This window comes from Hermetia illucens, chromosome 1, assembly GCF_905115235.1.
Source record: "Hermetia illucens chromosome 1, iHerIll2.2.curated.20191125, whole genome shotgun sequence".
Classification (NCBI taxonomy): Eukaryota; Metazoa; Arthropoda; class Insecta; order Diptera; family Stratiomyidae; genus Hermetia; species Hermetia illucens.
Genome location: NC_051849.1, coordinates 59,620,681 through 59,639,454, shown reverse-complemented (window position 1 = coordinate 59,639,454; position 18,774 = coordinate 59,620,681). Strand labels below are relative to the sequence as shown.

Here is an 18,774-nt window from a genome sequence, read left to right as displayed (position 1 = left end):
TTGGAGGGAAATATTCTACGTCGAGAGGGTGAGTGTGGTGAGTAAACGGAAATAACCATCAACTGGAAAGAATACATGCTAAGAATATCGTATGCATTTCTGAAGCTTATTTCAACATATTAAGCAGTCGTTTGTTTAGTATTATTTCAAGCCAACAAGTAACATTAAACTAATTGCGAGCTGATGTTGATGACAACTTACTGTGGTGGGTATATTAATCGTCTCATTCATTGCTTGCAATTAATTAGGGTTCTGGATTAGATGTTGTTTGCAAGCCAATGAATACTGTTTATCTGACTTTCGATTGGGATGCGATTAAATGTTGGATAACTTCATAGATGGTTGAGTCCGACTATCCTATTCGTCATATATCGAGGGAGTTTCTAAAGGTGCCTTTACATCTGACACTTCTCTTCAGAAATAAATCGCCGAGTGGTCGTCAGAAATTGCTTTGAAATTGTAATATATTTATGTCATGGATAAGGGTATGATAGAACATCCGGACATTTATTTCGAAAATCTCGGAATAAATGTACAGTGACTCAAAGTCAAAATGATCCACCCGGTATAAAGCAGTTCAAATGTGTTGTACTAATTGAAAATAAGTAAATCATGAACTACTATAAATAAAAAAATGTTGCTTAAGATGAACTCGTTTACTTTTAAGTTTGTAAAAAATAAAAAATTTATTTCATTTATAAATATAATAACATAAACATAAAAATGCATAATTCCTAGTCAAAGTGAAAATGATCCATTAAAATAAAAAAGGCAAAAACAAAGTAAATTCAAAATTTTTTTTAGCTAATTAATATTTAGTATGAAGCCCTTTAGCCACCCTAACAGCTGACAGTCTTCTTGGCATTGACTCAACAAGTTTTTTTGTGAATTCTGATGGAATTTTTGCCCATTCCTCCAAAATAACCTGCTTTAAGTGATTTCAGCTAGATATTCTATGTTGTCTGATTCGATCGTCTAGAAAGTCCCACAAATGCTCGATAACATTCAGATCTGGTGATTGTGGTGGAGTTTCGATAACCTTAGGACAATTGTAGAGCATCCATTCGCGAATGAGAAACGATTTGTGTTTGGGGTCGTTATCTTGGTAAAACTGGAAATTCCCTTCAAGACCCAAATTTCTGGCACTGGCATGTAAATTGTCCTTTAGAATTTGAAGGTACATAAATTTGTCCATATTGCCGTCTATGACATAAATATTCGCCATCCCATTGGCTGCCATGCAACCCCAAACCATTACTGAACCGCCCCCATGTTTTACGCTCGCTTGTAAATTTTTCAAATTTAACTCTTCATTCTTCTTTCTCCATACTCGAACTTTTCCGTCGGATCCAAAAACATTAAATTTGCTCTCATCTGCAAAGATAACGTTGTTCCAGAATTCTGGACCGTGTGAATAGTAACGATTTGCAAATTCTAGCCGGTGTTGCTTATTTTTTGGACTAATTAACGGCTTTATTCAAGGGGCTCTGTTGTTAAATCCATGATTTCTCAAAACGATTCGGATTGTTTCGTCGCAGACCTTGATACCTAAATGCTTTTCAACTTCTACACGTATTTTTGGTGCACTTATTTTAGGATTGTCTCGAACCAAATTTAAAATCCATCATTCGTCACGCTCGGAAAAAGCCTTTTTAGGACTTATACGAACTTTATTACCGATGCGATTTTCTCTAAATCGCTCAATTATATGTTGTACAGTTGAAGGACTTTTATTAACAACATTCGCTATCGCTCTTTTACTTTTTCCAAGCATAAAATGATGGATCACTACCTCCCGCTCTTCGTACGTCGTGTGTCGACTCATTTCACTAGAAAAACTTGCCGAAATATAAATGTAACTGATGACTGCACTCAGCGAAGGGCTATAGTCAACTGCACAGTTGCACAGCTACGCATTTTAACAGTACATCACGAAAGTTTAGTACCAAGTTCATTGGAATAAGTTGCCTGGATCATTTTCACTTTGACCCCATATTCGGACCAATGACAAATATTAACAAGTAACTGCAAAGAAAATACACTAATTTCAAATATATCTTGAGTCTTTATTACTAACATATCAAGAATTATTATTACGTTGAAATAAATTCATTTGTATTAACTATACTTTAATCTAACTCGACTAAAGTCATTTTCAATGGGTGGATCATTTTCACTTTGAGTGACTGTACGAGCAATTGAGACGCAAAACAGGCAGCTTTGCAGTCTGTTTGCCTCTTAATCTGTCACCCGCACTTCTCCCCAAAGCGGCCGCATCAATTCAAACGAAAGAGGTTTATGTGATGTTTAAAGAGAGCTTCCCATACATGGAACTGGTCTGGATTAAAAGTCACTAGTGCCTGGTACAAGGAGGCCAGGCTGCACATCAATACAGCTAATGCCACCATAGTACCATTCAGCACGGCAGACATGCGGTTACACAAGTATGCCCAACAGCATCCTTGGAGCCGCTTCTGGGACCAATTCCTCTCCATGTTCAGATACAGATCTTCAGAATGTGCGCCAGTATTAACGGGGTAAGGAGTTGCCTAAATGGAAGGAAGATTGACATTCTTTCTTGGCGGTATTCTGAATTACTGTAACCAAGGGATAGTACCACAACAAGGGGAAAATAACAGATGCCAAGCTAAAATACGGAGAAGTACAGAACATAATTCCTGTCGGATACATTCAATAGGTATATTATAATCAGTAAAGGAACACGTTCGTCTTGGATGCAGTGTAATTTCCCCCAGTATTAATATTATTAATTGTTGTATGGTGGCAGCGTCAACATCGAAGTCGAACCAACCAACAACATCAAACCGCACTGGTCAAACAGGGAGAATAAGGATAGGAGAATACAACCGTTGACAATTTCTCCTATCTAGGGTCGAAAATCACAACCGATAACAGTTACGATAATGAAATCCGCGCACGGTTGTTGTCAGCCAACAGAGCCCATTTCAGTTTACAAAAACTATTCCGCTCGAAACGTCTCACCATAGGGTCAAAGCTCTTACTGTACCAGAGTATGATCTTGCCAGTCCTCATGTATTCCTCGGAAACTTGGGTTCTTAGCAAGAAAAATTGCGAACTCTTGGCCGCGTTCGAAAGAAGAATCCTCCGAAGAATTTTTGGTCCCCTACATGAGGATAGACGATTCTGTAGTCTACACAATGATGAAATCTATGAGCGATACCATGACCGTCCGGTTGTGGATAAAATCCGGCTCAATAGGTTACGGTGGGCGGGTCACTTAATCCGTATGGATGAGGATGATCCCACCCGGAAAGTCTATAAGGGCAATATTCATGGTAGAAAAAGAAAATGCCTAAGATGGAGCAATGGCGTAGGCCAGGATGCCAGACAGCTTTTAGGGATATCGAATTTGTGGACCTCGGCGCAAAACTGGGATGTCTGGAGTTCCTTATTAAGGCAGGCCTAGACTGGATACCGGTTGTTGCGCCGTTGATGATGATGATTTAGTATTAGTATATGTTAATAGATCATGTTTGTTTGTTTAGTATGAGCAAAATATTTATGACTCATGTAACTTTTTGATTTTTTTTGAATGGAAAAATGAGTAGAAAGTTCCTCACATACGATAAACACGAAACCTTTATATCCCAAGCGTCTAGTGGCCGATACGTCGACTTTTTGCATTTGTTTAAAACAAATTTATGCCGACTTAGCAAAGATTAATCAACTCCTGTTGTGAAACCAGATACTAACAAAAGTGGACTATTATCGATACAGTTGTTTCCAGAATAAGTTAGTTATATAAATAGTTCTTCAAAATAATGCACAATTGAATAAGCGAAAAAATCATGTACTCAAAGTTTCTCACATAAGAAAACACAAAAATGTTCATCCGTGGAGCTCGGCTGTCGGTTTCTCGATTTGTGTTATTACTTTAAAGTCGAAGGAATGAAAAAACGACTGATATGGGTTTGGGAGTGGATTTTGAGGCGTTTCGATTTTTTTAAGAATTAAACGTGCTGATTCCGGAGGCTTGCTTTTAAAGGTGGTCCCCTTGGAAACTGGCGACATAATTACTCTAACGTCGTAAAAGATGATGTAGAATATGAAGAATATTTTTCAAGAATCTAAGGAAAGTTTCTTGGCCACATAGAACCACTTTGATATTATTTAATCATCAATACATTGGCCCCATCTTGAATTTCTGCATTTTTAAATTCACTATTATAATAAATTGATTTTTCAAGTTATGCATTTTGCATTGTATCTTTCGGTCGTCGTTCTAAATTCTTTCGCCATTTTCTTTAAGATATCTTTTAGTGGAGTTTTTTTAAGGTCTTGTGTAAAACAATACCTTATTAAAAGCGGTTTACTGTCTGTCTATCACACGCATTTTTCTTAGAAACAGTTATACTGATTAGCACCAAATTTGGTGGAAAAGTGGGAACTGTGAGCGCTCACGTATTTTGTGAGTTACATCGTTCTACGTGGAATTTAAGACAAGGGAGGGGGGGGGGGGGAGGGTTTCTATACTTTCCAAAACTGGTCTCAGTTTTTACATTGAATTCATAAGGGGAGAGGACGAGGGCTGAAAAGTGGTCATTCCTTTCACGAGCGACACTGACAAATCTGAAAATAATAGCCATATATAAGTATCGTGCAAGTGTCAGATTACTTTGAATTTGCAACTAATTAGTATTCACGTTTCCTTGTATAGAAGTGTCGCCGCAAATAGGCGGTTTTTAAGATTTTTTGAAAACAAACACAACGTGAACGCCCACGTATGCATCGTTGCATCGTCCTACATGAAACTTAAGGGGGGTCCCCATACATACAAAGGGGGCGGATGTAAATTTTTTTCAGAAACTATTCACCTGAAAAAAGTCATGATGATGCCTCGATATGATATCTAGGCTCTGCAATATCCTCCATATTGATATTTGCAAAAATAAAGTTAATAATGGAATATTAATATATTTCTAAAATTTACTGCGAACATCCCTTAAGTTCATCTTAGCCCCATGACATTTTGCATTAATATAGGGTTTAATATGGAGCAGCCAACTGGAAATCCTACCATTATTAAGAAAGTTACAATAGGCCAAAGTTGCCTCTTTTGCATCAAATTGGTAATCCCTAAGAGATAAAATGTCAGTATCACAAGATCAACAAAACCTTTCATACCGGAAGCGCCGTGGTTTCGATGTCCCGGCTTGTTGAAGCATATACAAATAAGTTTTATAAAAATAGTTCCTTGGTTCACTATAGTTCTTTTTAAAATAAAACTATTAAAAGGAAAGGTTTCCAATTTAACTATAGAATTTTATTTATATTGAGGTAGCAAACACGTCTTTCGGACACAACATGTGTTCTTCTTCAGTGCTTATTTTGTAATGATTTGTTTTACTTAACTCTAAGCCTTATATACTCTCCCAATTAGACCAATCAACATGATAACTAATATTTAATTAACTAATTTGTCTCAAATTGTAATACCCCCCTTAATTACTTACCCTAATTGCCTGGAGTAAACTAGATGAACAATTGCCCATATCGGTGTTCAACAACCTGGCGTTACTTTGTTTAAATATTTCTAGACTTTCTCTACTTGTTGGGACAGCTTCTATTTTAAATTCTTTAAGCACATTACTAATCCTAGGCCACAACGAGCTGTATTTAATGCTTGACCTCACTATTGTCTTCTCATTGGTGCCTGGCAACAACGTCAATTGTTTCCTGTTATTGATAGCCGGTTTCTTCCTTATTATAGTGTCTATAATGTCGGTGCTATAACCGTTCTTTCTCGCGGTGTCTTTTATATCATATAAACCAGTTCTCTGATATATCTCGATCTGGTTAGGGGGATGTTTAGCATTCTATGCACCATGCTGTGGAAGACCGCGAATTTGTGCTGGTATGAATCGGAAGAGCTGTTAGGAATGACTCGTTGGGTGATTGTTGGCTTCCTGAATATGTCGAACTCGAGGTCTTCCCCGTTTCTAATGATTTTGATGTCCAGGAATGGTATTTATCCCATTTGTTCTGTCTCCATAGTGAATATAATATTTTTATGGAGCTGGTTGATTTTTTCTTGCAATTCATTCCACAACGATTTGTGCACGATGGCTAGTACATCATCAACATATCTAACCCAAAAAGTGGGCATTATCCCACGCTGTTTCATTAGCTTCTCAAGACCTGCCATAGTAGAGGGGAAAGTGGGTTACCCGTTGCCGTGCTTGCGGTGGTTTTATAGTCTTCATTCCGAAAGGTGAAATAGTTTTCCCTCATACATATAGACGCTAGCTTTGTATATTGGCGATTCTGCCTCTTTTCTTTGGTTGAGGTGCGGTGTTTGTTGAGCCACGGTTCGAAGTTGTGTAGGGCCTGTTTGACGGGTATACTCGGAAAAAGTGCTTTCACATCAAACGAAACTAGGATTTCATGTTGCCTGATTTTAGTATCCTTCAGCTTCTCGACCACCTGGAAGCTGTTTTTTTGCGACATATTTGCTAAGATAGTCACTGATAGCGTTGACTTCTTGTAGTAACCATTTCGCAATATTGTAGGTAGGGGAATTAGTGTCCGCGATAATTTCCCGTGTTTCGTTCCCATTTTTATGTACCTTGGGTTGTATTTGGAACCTAGGCAAAGAGGGATTAGGCATGCATAATGCGGCTATGTTCTGGACAAGGTCAACACATTCCCTTAGTGTTTATTGACTCTGGTAGAGGAGGTGTTCTTAGTTTGAAGAAGTTACCGTTATTTAGTGTCTGGAGTGCCAAGTCTTCGTAGGTCGTTCGGTCTAGTATTACCAGTTTGTTACCTTTATCTGCTTTTAGGTAAAAAACTGGTTTCTTGTTTAGTTTTTTAATGATCCGCTCTTCCCTGTTGTTTTGTTTATTTGTCCCTTTGCTGTATTGGTGAATAATATTTTTAACGAGAAACCTTCCCTTCTCTCGATCATCCTTTTCCAGAAACCCAATAGCTCTCTCGACGTCTATAATCGTACCTTCAGCGTTCATCTTCAAGTCCGGTGTCGCATAGTTCAATTCTTTATTCAGTACCATCAATTCGTCATCTGTAAATATTTCCGACGATTTGTTAACTACAAACTCTGCTATGTATTGTGGTGACTTATTTTCTGTTCTATATGCTCCGGTCACGTTTCTCAGGGACATTAGTTTCTGGGAAAGTATCTTCTTCTTTCTATCTTGCTGGCATTCGTGTTCTCGGTGTAGTTTGAAAAGTGTGGTGTCTATTGGAATATGTTGCTCTGACATCTTATGCGTTAATTTTAGATGTGTAGAGTGATCCTATCCAATTTTGAGAACTTTGATTTAATGCTCTCTTTGATGAGGCTTCTTTCCAGCGTTCTGGTATGTTTGGCGGTATTTCTGTTAGGGAGCCCTGCCTTGATGGAAGCTTGGTGCGATTTCGGTATTACCCTGTGTTTAAGGCAGAGCTGTAGGAATTTAATATCCTGGCTCAAGCCGGCGGGTTGTTTTTTGTACTTAAGTAAGGTGTTGAAAGTGGAACCTGTCTTGGATGTATAGATTTTCTGTCTCTTGTACCCTGGAAAGCAAGACGGGAATAATGTGTCGGATTGTTACTGGCGGCTATTGCAAGGCGAACTCTTTTGACCTGGAAGCCGGTTTCTAACAGAAAAGTACAATTCTAGCCTAAGTTAAGGAACATCACAATTGTGCAGTGTAATACAACAACGGAGATTTCCGATATAGTGAAGAAGGATGCTTTGTATGAGCAATTACCTGACGTTCAGGACAGGCTTCCTACAGGATGATCTGAATGCCAAAATGGGGTCTGACAACACCTTGCTTGAACATGTGAGCATGAAGCACGGTTTTTGCGACTGTAACGATAATGCCCGAAAGTTTGTTGATTTTTGCATCTTTCATCTTCTCGTCATTGGTGGCACATTGTTCGAGAACAGAGCTTGCCATAAGGTCAGTTGAGTTTTAAATGAGCTGCGACCTACCAAGTTCAACGTCACCCGCTTATATGATTCAGCTGTCGCTCGACAGTGGGAGAGTTATCTTGTTAATCGGGCCGCAGATGTCTTATGGAGTCATTAAAAGTGCTTTTTTCTCTGGTGGTACTCACACGGTTTCGAAACTCGAGCGCCCGTCACAAGATCTGGTTGAATGTAGACTCATGGCAGCGGTTCGATGAACTGCAGGGATTGAAGGGACTTTTATTCGCTGCCAGTGTGACGCGCTCGAGCTTCGAAACCGTGTGAAATCTCGAGGACCGCATCACGAAAGAACTTGCATATGGTAGCAAATATTTCGATTGTCCTGCGATTGACGTTAACGGTTGATTCCTCCTCCACTAATCCCCACATCCACAGTTCTTAACCGTATAACATCCGGTGAAGTGCAACTTCTTGTGAATGAAATGGGAATTGACCGTAACATACGCATACGGACTGGTTTTCTAAATAGGAGTTAAATTGTCTTGGCCATCAATGCACCCAAATGAAGTAAAGCTGTTATGCTTGGCGGTTTTTCCGTGGAGCTGTTTCTTACAGCTTTGGCTGTATTTGCAGGGCAATCTCTTCCATTCATCTGCAAATCCTGGGAATCCGACTTCTCTTCCGGAGAGTAGAGGAAAGAGAAAGATCATCGTCAAGAATTCGAAGAAGGGAACCCGTCTTGACTACGATAATTACAGAGGCAACTGCGTGCTCTCTACCTCCACAGAGATAATAGGTAAAATAATCCTGAAACGCTGATGACATCGGTTTGCTCTCTTACCGAGTCATGGACATTGGCCAATTGGCTTTGGATTTGGAAAGAGAGAGAAGTAGAGTTGCACTTAAGTTTAAAGTTCTAAGTTCTAAGTTCTAAGCACTAAAAGTTCTAAGTTTTCAGTCTGATGGGTCGTTGCACTCTCCCTATCTGCATTAACGGGAGGGCATTGAAGAATCGATCAATTTGTGTACCTAAGAAGCCTGGTTTCTACCGACACTGGCATCGAACTGGATGTTGGTCTACTCATTACCAGTATTAGATCCGCCTTTACTGCGTTACCTAAAATATCGAAATGCAGTTGCTCCAACACCACGATTAAGTTCAAATTATTTTGTGCTAATGTTGTTTCTGTGTTGCTATAGCACATAGAAAGTGACACCTACTGTTATTTGAAAGCTCCAGCTTCGCCTGCGACATATCGCCGGTGTATTCCTGATATTATTTCGAACCAAGAGATTGTTCAGCGCCCAGGCCAGTTAGTCTTGTTCGTGTTAATCAAAACGCAATAGTGGCAGTGGATAGGTCACATATTAAAGAGGGGCATCAGTTCCATCTCTATCCAAACATAGCCGACAAGTGGGCCACCCCCAGGAGCACATGGCGCAGAACAGTGGGGGAGTTCAATCTCTTCGGGAGGTCCTAGGGGGAGCTGAAGCGCATGTTGGGAAACCATGTAGATGGCGCGTAGGCGTGGTTGACCTGCCTTGCCCCATTGAGGGGTGAATGGCAACCATATATACTATATATATTATATGGGGAGGAGGGATACTCTATTTGAACAACTGCACGCAGCACGCTAGAGGCTTCCTAAGGATACAATTGTGGTCATGAGTATCTTGCTCAGAAATGTGATGGCGAGTTGGATTTCGATTGAACGAGCATCCAATCAAATGGAAACATCCTGGTCAGTTATTAATCTCGTTGACTTGAGGAATTGGGATTAGCAGTAATGTGTTTAAAATACCCTTTAAATTGTTCATACGATGTTGGGACTTTGAGGTAAGTACACTACTTATTAGACTGGTAGATATCGTGGTCCTCGAAAAATTTTTATATTCTAATAGTTATGTATTATTTCATTTAATTTTCAATAACTGCTAAAAGAAACGGTTTGCTGCCTCGATGGTATTCTTTGTTGTTTTATTTTCGATTTGACTGCACCAGTTGTTGTGTCTAAAGAACTCATTGGAACATACTCCGTTAGTAGCTTTGTACTGATGAAGGGGTTAAGTTGTTCCCGAAATATATATCTACACTGTACAATAAAAATTGTAGTTTGGAGCAAGTTACTGGTCTATCAATTTTAGGCTTGACTACAAATAGAAGACAATAAGAAAAACACAAAAATAATAATAAAACATATTTTCTCATTTTCTATTGCTAAATCAAATCTGCCAAACACTACTCGTATTTCTATTCCATGCTATTCCATGGAACTGAATAATATGGAATGGACATAGTATTGGCAGATTGTATTAACCATGGACAATAGAGTAAATGTGTTTTGTTTCATTGAAAAAATGGACCTTCGTTAAAATTCATGCTAAAATATGGATTGGTAACAATTTTACCTCTTGAAAATGAAATGAATGAAAATTACCATTATCATGGCCAAAATTAAGTTTAGTTGCTCGGGCGCGTTTTTAAGGTTTTGTGTAAAACAAACCCATATTAAAATCCGTTTGCTGTCTGTCTGTCTGATCGTCTATCTGTCTGTCCACCCGGTTAATACTTTCCGAAGCCGATCTTAGTTTTGACATTTATTGGAAAGGTGGGGAGTTCGGGGGGTCGAAAGTGATTATTTCTTTAACAAGCCCATTCTCAGAAACTACCTACCTGAAAATCTGAAAAAAAGCAACAGGCCGCCACTATATGGTGCCTATGCTCCGATATATCCTCCATGCCGATATATTTTCAAATAAAGTTAATAATAGTATTATACTATAATTTTTAGTAATTGGCTGCAAAACCTTCCTTTAAGTCCATCCATAAAATTTTGCAGTAGTATAGACTATCACGCAAAGCATAATTCTACTATATTACCAAGTTGGAAGTGAAAATCGCACTATCATTAACAAAGTTATAATAGGTCCAAGTTGTCGCTTTGCAAATTCAAGACTATGAATGTCATTATCACCCGAAAGTGCGGCTTTGGTTCTGCAAAAGGAAATTGTAGATCTGAAGAGCGAACGAGCAGCCATGACACACCAGCTAGAGTGTCAGCAATTGCTCATAAAGCAATTGCAACAGCAGTTGGCAGCGTTGGAGGAGACGCTCCGCTTTGGGCCGGTAGCAGTGCAGCAGAGACAATGTTATCAGCAGCAGCGACCACAACAACAACAGCAGAAGTTGCAGTATCAGCAGGAGCACCTGGAGGGTTGCGAGATGGACAGCGTGGGATCCCCTGCATCCTTCCCAGAGGTCATTATAGACAAAGAAGACCCGTTTAACTTCGTTCGGAGACGCAAGAATGTTAAAAGTAAGGTTAGTGCAAAAGTGGTAACTGCCCCACCACATGCATCCGCTAATTCCATCACCTCCTCGAAAATCAGTAGAGACAAGATTCCACCCATAACCGGATACAATCTGAAGGTTTCCCATTTCCTAAAATTACTTAAGACCAAGGGACTGAAAGCATCCCTTAAAAATACGAGGGCGGATAGAACCCTCATTTTTACCCAGACGGCAGAAGAACGCGCCAAAGTCTTCGGGCTCAAGAAAGAGCAAGGGCTCACAACAAGGACCCCCCCCCCCCCGCCCTCTCTTATTAACCAGTCCTTGATAATCCGAGATCTCCAAAGGGGAAATGGACCCTACGGACATTCTACAAGAACTTCAAGCTGACCATTCCGAATTCAAACTCAACATGGTAGCGAACTTAGTCACCCGCAGAGACAAAGCTCTGCATAAAAAAGATCCTACTCTCCCGATGAAAACACAATCGGGACTTTTTATTGCCACCTTTGAGCCCTCTCAAGAGCGCACCGAGGTGATGAAGGTTAGGTATATCATTCATCAAAAAATAACATGGCAAAAAGTTAAGAGCTTCGAAGAAGTACAGGTTTTTAACTGCCAAAATTTTGGGTATTGGGCTAGTCCAGCATTGTAACCTCAACAACATTATCCGTGACCACCAGTTTGGATTTCGCGCTAAACACGGAACCTAGCACGCACTGAGCTACCTTCGCGACACAGTCGTCTCAAGACTTAACGTCAACAACAAACCGACAGTAGCATGTGCGTTATATTTAGAAAAGGCCTTTGACTCTGTGTCAGTAAACGGACTTCTATATAAATTAATAGACAACGAATTCCCCGTCCCGATAATTAGAATTGCGTTAAGTTTCTTCGAAGATAGGCACTTTTTTTTCAGCGTGGGGAATGAATTTTCTGATCTCTTGCCGGTAACGTCGGGAGTACCGCAATGATCCATTTCTGGGCCAACCTTTTTACAATATCTCCACGGCTGATGTTCCGATCTCCGATAATGGCGTTGGCCTGATCCAATTCGCCGATGACACGCTTATCGTCGCATCGAATCTTCACCCAAACAGGGCAACCAAAGAGGTTGAGAACTACATTGTAGATCTCTGCAGGTACTACCGTAGTTGGGGAATCAAGATAAACGAGGGAAAAACGCAAATCTGCAACTTTAGGAGAAAATCTAGATACCTAGGTTCTAGAGGCAACTACAGGAAGGCTGAACGCTTGAAAATGAGAATTGGGAACACCACAGATCTAGCTCGATCAAATACTTGGGAGTAACACCGCATGAACTCCTCAAATTCAAACCTCACCTTCAGCTCGCTATAAGCAAGGCACGCAGATAGTGGCATCTACTATCTTCTTCGCAAGTAGGTCTCAGCACCAAAACCAAGTTGACTCTGTACAAGACTCTAATAAGACCCGTTATCTGTACCAACTTGGATCACATGCTCCAAGAATGCCATGGCAAAATGTGAGGCATTCGAACGCCGAATCCTTAGATACTGCACAGGCTTGTCATACAACTGGAAGATCAAAAAGTTCGGCAAAAACGCCGAAGTATATAGGCGAACCAAAGTGAAACCACTTCGAGAATACGTTCTCACTATATTGGAAAAGTTCTTCGTAAGAATGGAGGACCACCCCAACCGATTAATTCGGCATTTCTACCAACAGCGTAAAACTTCCCCATTGGCCACATACTTAAGGCCCTGCCAAATCGTGAGTTCATCTCTAGAGCCCAAAATCCCCACCCTTTTCGATACTCTTAGCCTGGTAGGGGTGGATAGAGGTTAAGCGCAGGAAATTGTAATGTGCTTATTGTAAATATTAGTTAAGTAGTTAAGTATTTATTGTATGTTAGGTTAAGCTAGGTTAAGTTAAAATGAGTTAGGTAATTAAATTTCCAACCTTCTCCCGCCTTTAGTGGGGGCGCAGTTTTTGCAAAAGTTAAGCTTTTTATAAAATTGTCAAGATCGATGTATATACAGAATAATATACACAGTCAAGTAGAATACCGAGAAGGTCGGGTTGGCTAAACTATGTAATAGTCACCCATTTTATAGAGTTAAGTACAATTAGCTATTATTTAAGCTAGTCGTAAGTGATCATTGTCTTCATACCCGAAGCGTCAGCTCCCGGTTTCCCGATTTGTCATCTTCCTTCTCCGTCCCATATATTTATTTCCGTGATTTCCACAACTTTATGTAGCCTCAAAATCGTTTTTAGGTGATGGAATATGATTGTTGTGTACATATACGGAGAGTTATTTAAATTTCAAAACGGTTGAAGTGACGCTAGCCTTTAGTGGTCTGCGATCTATTTTCCATAGAATTGGAATGTACTTCCCTAAACTTACACTATAATTGGAATAAATATTATCTCGACAGATGGAATATGATCTTCGGAAGTTGCTAACGGTTACAGGCCTGCTTGAGATACTATGATCAATAGGTACACTATAACCAGTAAAAGGGGCACAATAGTTCTTCAAGGACGCGGTGCGACTTTCCCTTAACAAAATAATAATAATAACCTTCGGAAATTATATCAAATATCCTTTTATATAAATAGCTTTCATTTATTATCAATGTAATGTGGCACTTGTCGCAGCACGCAACATATTTCGCAGCATCATTTGGTAGTAATTTGACAGTTTTATGAAAATCATTCTTCTTTCTTACGGTCCTCATAGACGATAACCTGCGTTTAATGTTAAGGGAATCATTCTATTCAATCAAGAAATGACGAAAATGTTACTGTTGTTTGTTTCGTTTTCCGTCGCCACGGCGAACTAATAGTGAAACATATTGGTACGGATTATAATGAATTGCGAGAACGGTAGGTGGTATCAGCGGTTACGATAGGAACATTGAGCAACATTGCGTATAATCTTGACAATATAATCATATTTTGATAGTATATTTTGCGATGTAAGGACAAAAAAACGATAACGGTAAATACATGTGTTGGTACAAAAACGCTTTTCTTTTGCGTTATGATATTGAATTAAACAAACTTAGACTTTCAAAAGTACCAATGCGTACTACTGCCTTAGTAGAAATAGTAGTAGTAGCCAATAGTAGAAATGATCTAACTAAATTGTAAGCTGATGTCTCATGTTAGTTGTGCCCGAAACGTTTCGAAACATATGAACATTTCTTGTGACCAAGTTTGTATGGAGTTTGTTTTGTGCACCAAAGAGGAAACGAAAATTTAATATTATGTTCGTATTAGGAAAGAAATAAAACAAATTCCTGTATAACTATTAACATTGCATATATTATACTCTTTATTATTTAATAAATAAACAAAATATAAAAGTTAATTTAAACATGATTTGCGTGTTTCTAATGCACAAACTTACGAAAAAAATTAATGAAACGACTATTGATAAATCTTAATGAAGCAGGAATAATGCTAGCAACATTACATGACGTTCGACTCATTTGCAATGACTCAGTGTATCAGGTAAATGGGTAATACCAGTAATCGAAGTTTCAAACGATGGCAATGGATTCTAGACTAACTACGAGACTGATGGTACATAAAAATGGCATATTAATGACGAAAGGTTCACACGGTTCTATCTTTTCTTAGTTCCCTTGATATCAGCGGGCAGTCGGCCCACACTGCTAATTGGTACATGGTATGACGAGACTCCTTTAAAAAAGGAGCCTTCGTCATCATCATCATCATCGAAGGCGTCTGATCTTCTTTGGGCTGTATGCTGTGTAAGGGGAATGGAGGTTAAACTAGGAATTGGTGTACTAGCAAGGAGGCTGCTGGTTGCTTTAACTATTGGGGATTTGGTTGTAGTCGTCAGGGTTGTTGACTTATCTGATTGTGTTCTTGGACTGATTGTGGAAAATGGGAAGAGGAAGTTGGAGTCCAGGTCAGACTTTTGTCTTAGCATGAATGGCGATCCAGGATGTATAATAATGCCTGGGAAAATGGAGGAGAATGACATCGCTTTGTTGGTATTAGGCATCAATGGATAGTTCGATACACTGAAGAATCCTTCTTCGATTGATTTTGCTATAGAAATTTTCGTGCCTGGAATATTAACATATGGCGACTTTGATTTTGTTGATTTCGATCCGTTTGATTCATTTGGTTGACTGGGCGAGTTCTGAATAATGTGTGTAGTTGATTGAAGACGTCGTCCTGGAATTTAATAAATACAAGACGTTAGTGTTCAATGTTGTGAAGGTAAGATGTGTAAATAGAAAAGTATTTTTTAAAAAACGTTAATATTACAGTATTCTAGTTAAAAACTAAAGACACCAGAATGTATCTGATAGAATTTTAGATTAATAAAAAACAACATATTAAGATAGCGAGTGATAGGTAGGCATAAGGAGAGAAATTAAAAAACTTGAAATATTGAAATAAAATTAAACGGGTTTTGGATAGTTCCTTTATTCCTTTAGTGTTTTCTCTTCTTCGAGAAGATCTTTCACCAGTAAAGAAATTACTCTTAGGACTCAGTTTAGTTTTATTTAAACCTTGGCTAACAAACTACCTCCCAACTCAAACTTTGAAATATTTAATAACAGTATCCAAATATTTAAAATTCAGAGTTTAACTCAAAGAAATGTTTTGCTAACTTTGCTGGTAAGGTCTGCCATAATAATAATAACAAGTCTGGAAACCAGTAGCTAACCGCTTCAGATGTGAAAGGTTTTTGTGTATTTGTTATATAAAGTCAAAATCTTAGAATGCAAGAAATTTGAACAAACGCGACAATTTTGACCTATTATAACTCTCTTAATAATAGTATGATTTCCACCAAACTTGGTGGTATCATGCTCTATAATATAGCCTATATTGCTGCAAGGTTGATGATTCTGGGATAAATTTAAGAGAGTTTCCGGTCAATATTTAGAAAATATACTTATAATATTATTAACTTTATTTAATTGGTATCGGAATGGAAAGTATTTTCAGGCCTAGATGACCATGTGCATGGACCACCAGGTTTCTTTTCAGATATTTGGTTTGGCTAGTTTCTGAGAACAGGTCCTTGAACTAGCTCTTTTCGAATCCCCGCACTCCTCCCTTTTGCAACCAATGTAAAAGCTAATATCGGTTTTGTAAAGTAAACCCCACATGACTATATTCGGTGAAAGATCTATTTACACCCTCCTTTTGTATGAATGGGGACTCTCCCTTAAACTCCACGTGGAATCCAGTGCATGCAATGGATTTACAGGTCCCACTTTTCCACCGGATCCCATATCAATAGGAGTAACCGTTTCTGAGATAAAAAGTTTGATAGGCAGACAATAAAGCAATTTTATTGAGTTTTTTTTACCCAAAACTTAAAAATTACGGTCCAGTTTGAACCAAAGAGCTTTATTTCGACAGTAAAGTGTAAAAGGAGGCAATGAGATGAATATTGTGTTCGTCCGGGATTACCGCCCTGATTTTTTTCAAGTACTCATCCAAAGCTGAGTTCTCAACATCCAGCAAAAGGGGAGAGAGTTAGTTTCAAAACAAACGTGCTTGGCTTCAATTCTGCTTGCAATGGTGGAAAATCAAGACGTACCATTCGGTAAATTCTCTGTTGTATAACACGGTCGAATGGATCAATTATAACAATTCCTTCATTTAAAAGGAGGAGTTACGGCTTGTTTAACTAAAATTATTTGAAATAATTAGACGGTTTTTGCTTTTTCGCTAGAATTATTTATTTTTATTCACATATACCGATATTTCGGGAACCACTTGTTCCTTTCGTCAATGCTACACAGCAAAAACTGTCTAATTATTTTAAATCCTTGTTTAAGTCACAAGTTCCCCAATGGTACAAATCGTACAAAGAGGGCTAAGAAAGGTTGATGATGAACTTCGCAGTGGACGTCCATAAGTTCGCGATTCCACGGAAATATAATGGACTTTTGAGCCTTCAGTTGATAGGAAGTTCTCTAAATATAAGAAAACCACCGTTTATTGTTTTGTGATTGAAAATTTGAAGATGCAAAAGACGAGCGCCTAACTGGTCTTAAAATTGTTGAGGCATGAACTAAAGCACCTGCGAATGATTCGACACCAAGAACCACCCTGAAGTGAAGTTCAGGGTGGCACACCTCAGGGTCCTCCCACCAGAACAATTCTAGGTTTGGTTAGAAGTCATTATGCGCCCCCAGGTTTATACCTACTGAAACTACTGTGAATGCAGCTTTCTGCTTCACGTGTTCAGAAGGTTAGAAAGAAGGTTCGCGCACTGCCAAAGTGACAGGAAGGATGCGTAGAGATTTCATTATAACAATTTACCAAACCACAGGATTTTAACGATTTCCGATTTTTTGAGGATTAATGGCACCGCAGCTTGGTTTTAATAGATCTGTGAACACTTTTCATTACCAAACATCAGCACTTTGTGATTTTGGGCACCAATTCTATACAGTAATCTTTGATAAAATTCCTGAACTATTGCTCTGTCTTAGTCGATCAGATTCTCACTTCTTAGAAGTTTAGATACTCAGGATGAAGAATTTCTTTGACAATTTTATGGGCGCATTTTTTAGTATAATAACCTTCGTTATTTTTCTTATCGTGGTGGAAACATTATAAACATAAAACGGAAATCGATGGATTTCACGTGGAAATTTACTTGCTCCTTGAAAAAAAATTTTATTCATTGAATTTGTTATTTAGTATCATATCGAAATCTTGGTTCAAGGGACCCGAATGGGGTGATTCCCCTGGAGCCCCGGGTCTGCATGGAATTGTCATAAAATCTGTCTACTTCTGTCTTAAAGCTAAGTCTACTCAAAATTAACTAAATCTCATGAAGGTAAAATTTCGTAGAAATTTGAAGTCCAAAGTTGAGCCTAGCATGGCTGCATTCCGCCAGCAATAATATTTTTTCTTGTCATGAATGAGGTCATTTAAGCTGTTTTGGATGAAGAACACTAAAGGGTTCAATATTTGATGAATTATTGTTTTGAAGCACCTCCTCTCAATAACAGAGCTTTCCCGACAAAGTGTGCAAGTTGTCATGCCAACACCCGGCCAGTTATAGAGGCTGTGAAGTTGTGAAAGAATTACAAAAACTAGGACGTAAATGAACCCCACTGCCGAGATAACAGCTTCCGAAAAAGAAATAACTAACCACCCAAAAACAATCCGAGAAAATAGAACACTCGATGGTAACCAAATACTGAAAACTATTTAGATTGACTTGACATTTTAAATGAAGACTTGCTGAACAGCAGATAGTCAACAAACAAATTTTCGACAAACTTAAGCAGTACAATGTAGAGGGACAAAAATATAAAAAGAAAGCCAAATGAAAAATGTCCTAAATGTATACCTCAGAAAGTCAGTTTACGAGATCCATCAACGTTAAATACCGTGACTTTTGTTCATACTACGTGACACATCCCAGCCAGCCAACTACAGTCTTTGTTAAAGAAGATATCAGACACCACGAGGAATTAAAAATGAAGTCGAAAAAAGCTTTAAACTTCCTGTCGAACAAGCTCGTGGCCTTAATTAATGAATATAAAAACGAATCCTTCAGCAG

The 18,774-nt window shown here is 38.7% G+C and overlaps 1 protein-coding gene across 5 annotated transcripts in view; it reads right to left on the bottom strand.

Moving 5' to 3' along the window:
* Positions 1-14,528: 14,528 nt before the first annotated feature.
* The window catches only part of LOC119646882, a 270,812-nt gene continuing 266,566 nt past the window's right edge, over positions 14,529-18,774 (bottom strand). For 4 of the 5 annotated variants that reach the window (XM_038047512.1, XM_038047510.1, XM_038047514.1 and 1 more), the window contains one exon: positions 14,529-15,407. In XM_038047512.1, the coding sequence (XP_037903440.1) occupies positions 14,827-15,407 (581 nt within the window). In that variant the 3' untranslated portion in view covers positions 14,529-14,826. The remainder of the gene's footprint in view (positions 15,408-18,774) is intronic. The other variant, XM_038047513.1, reaches the window with a different exon arrangement.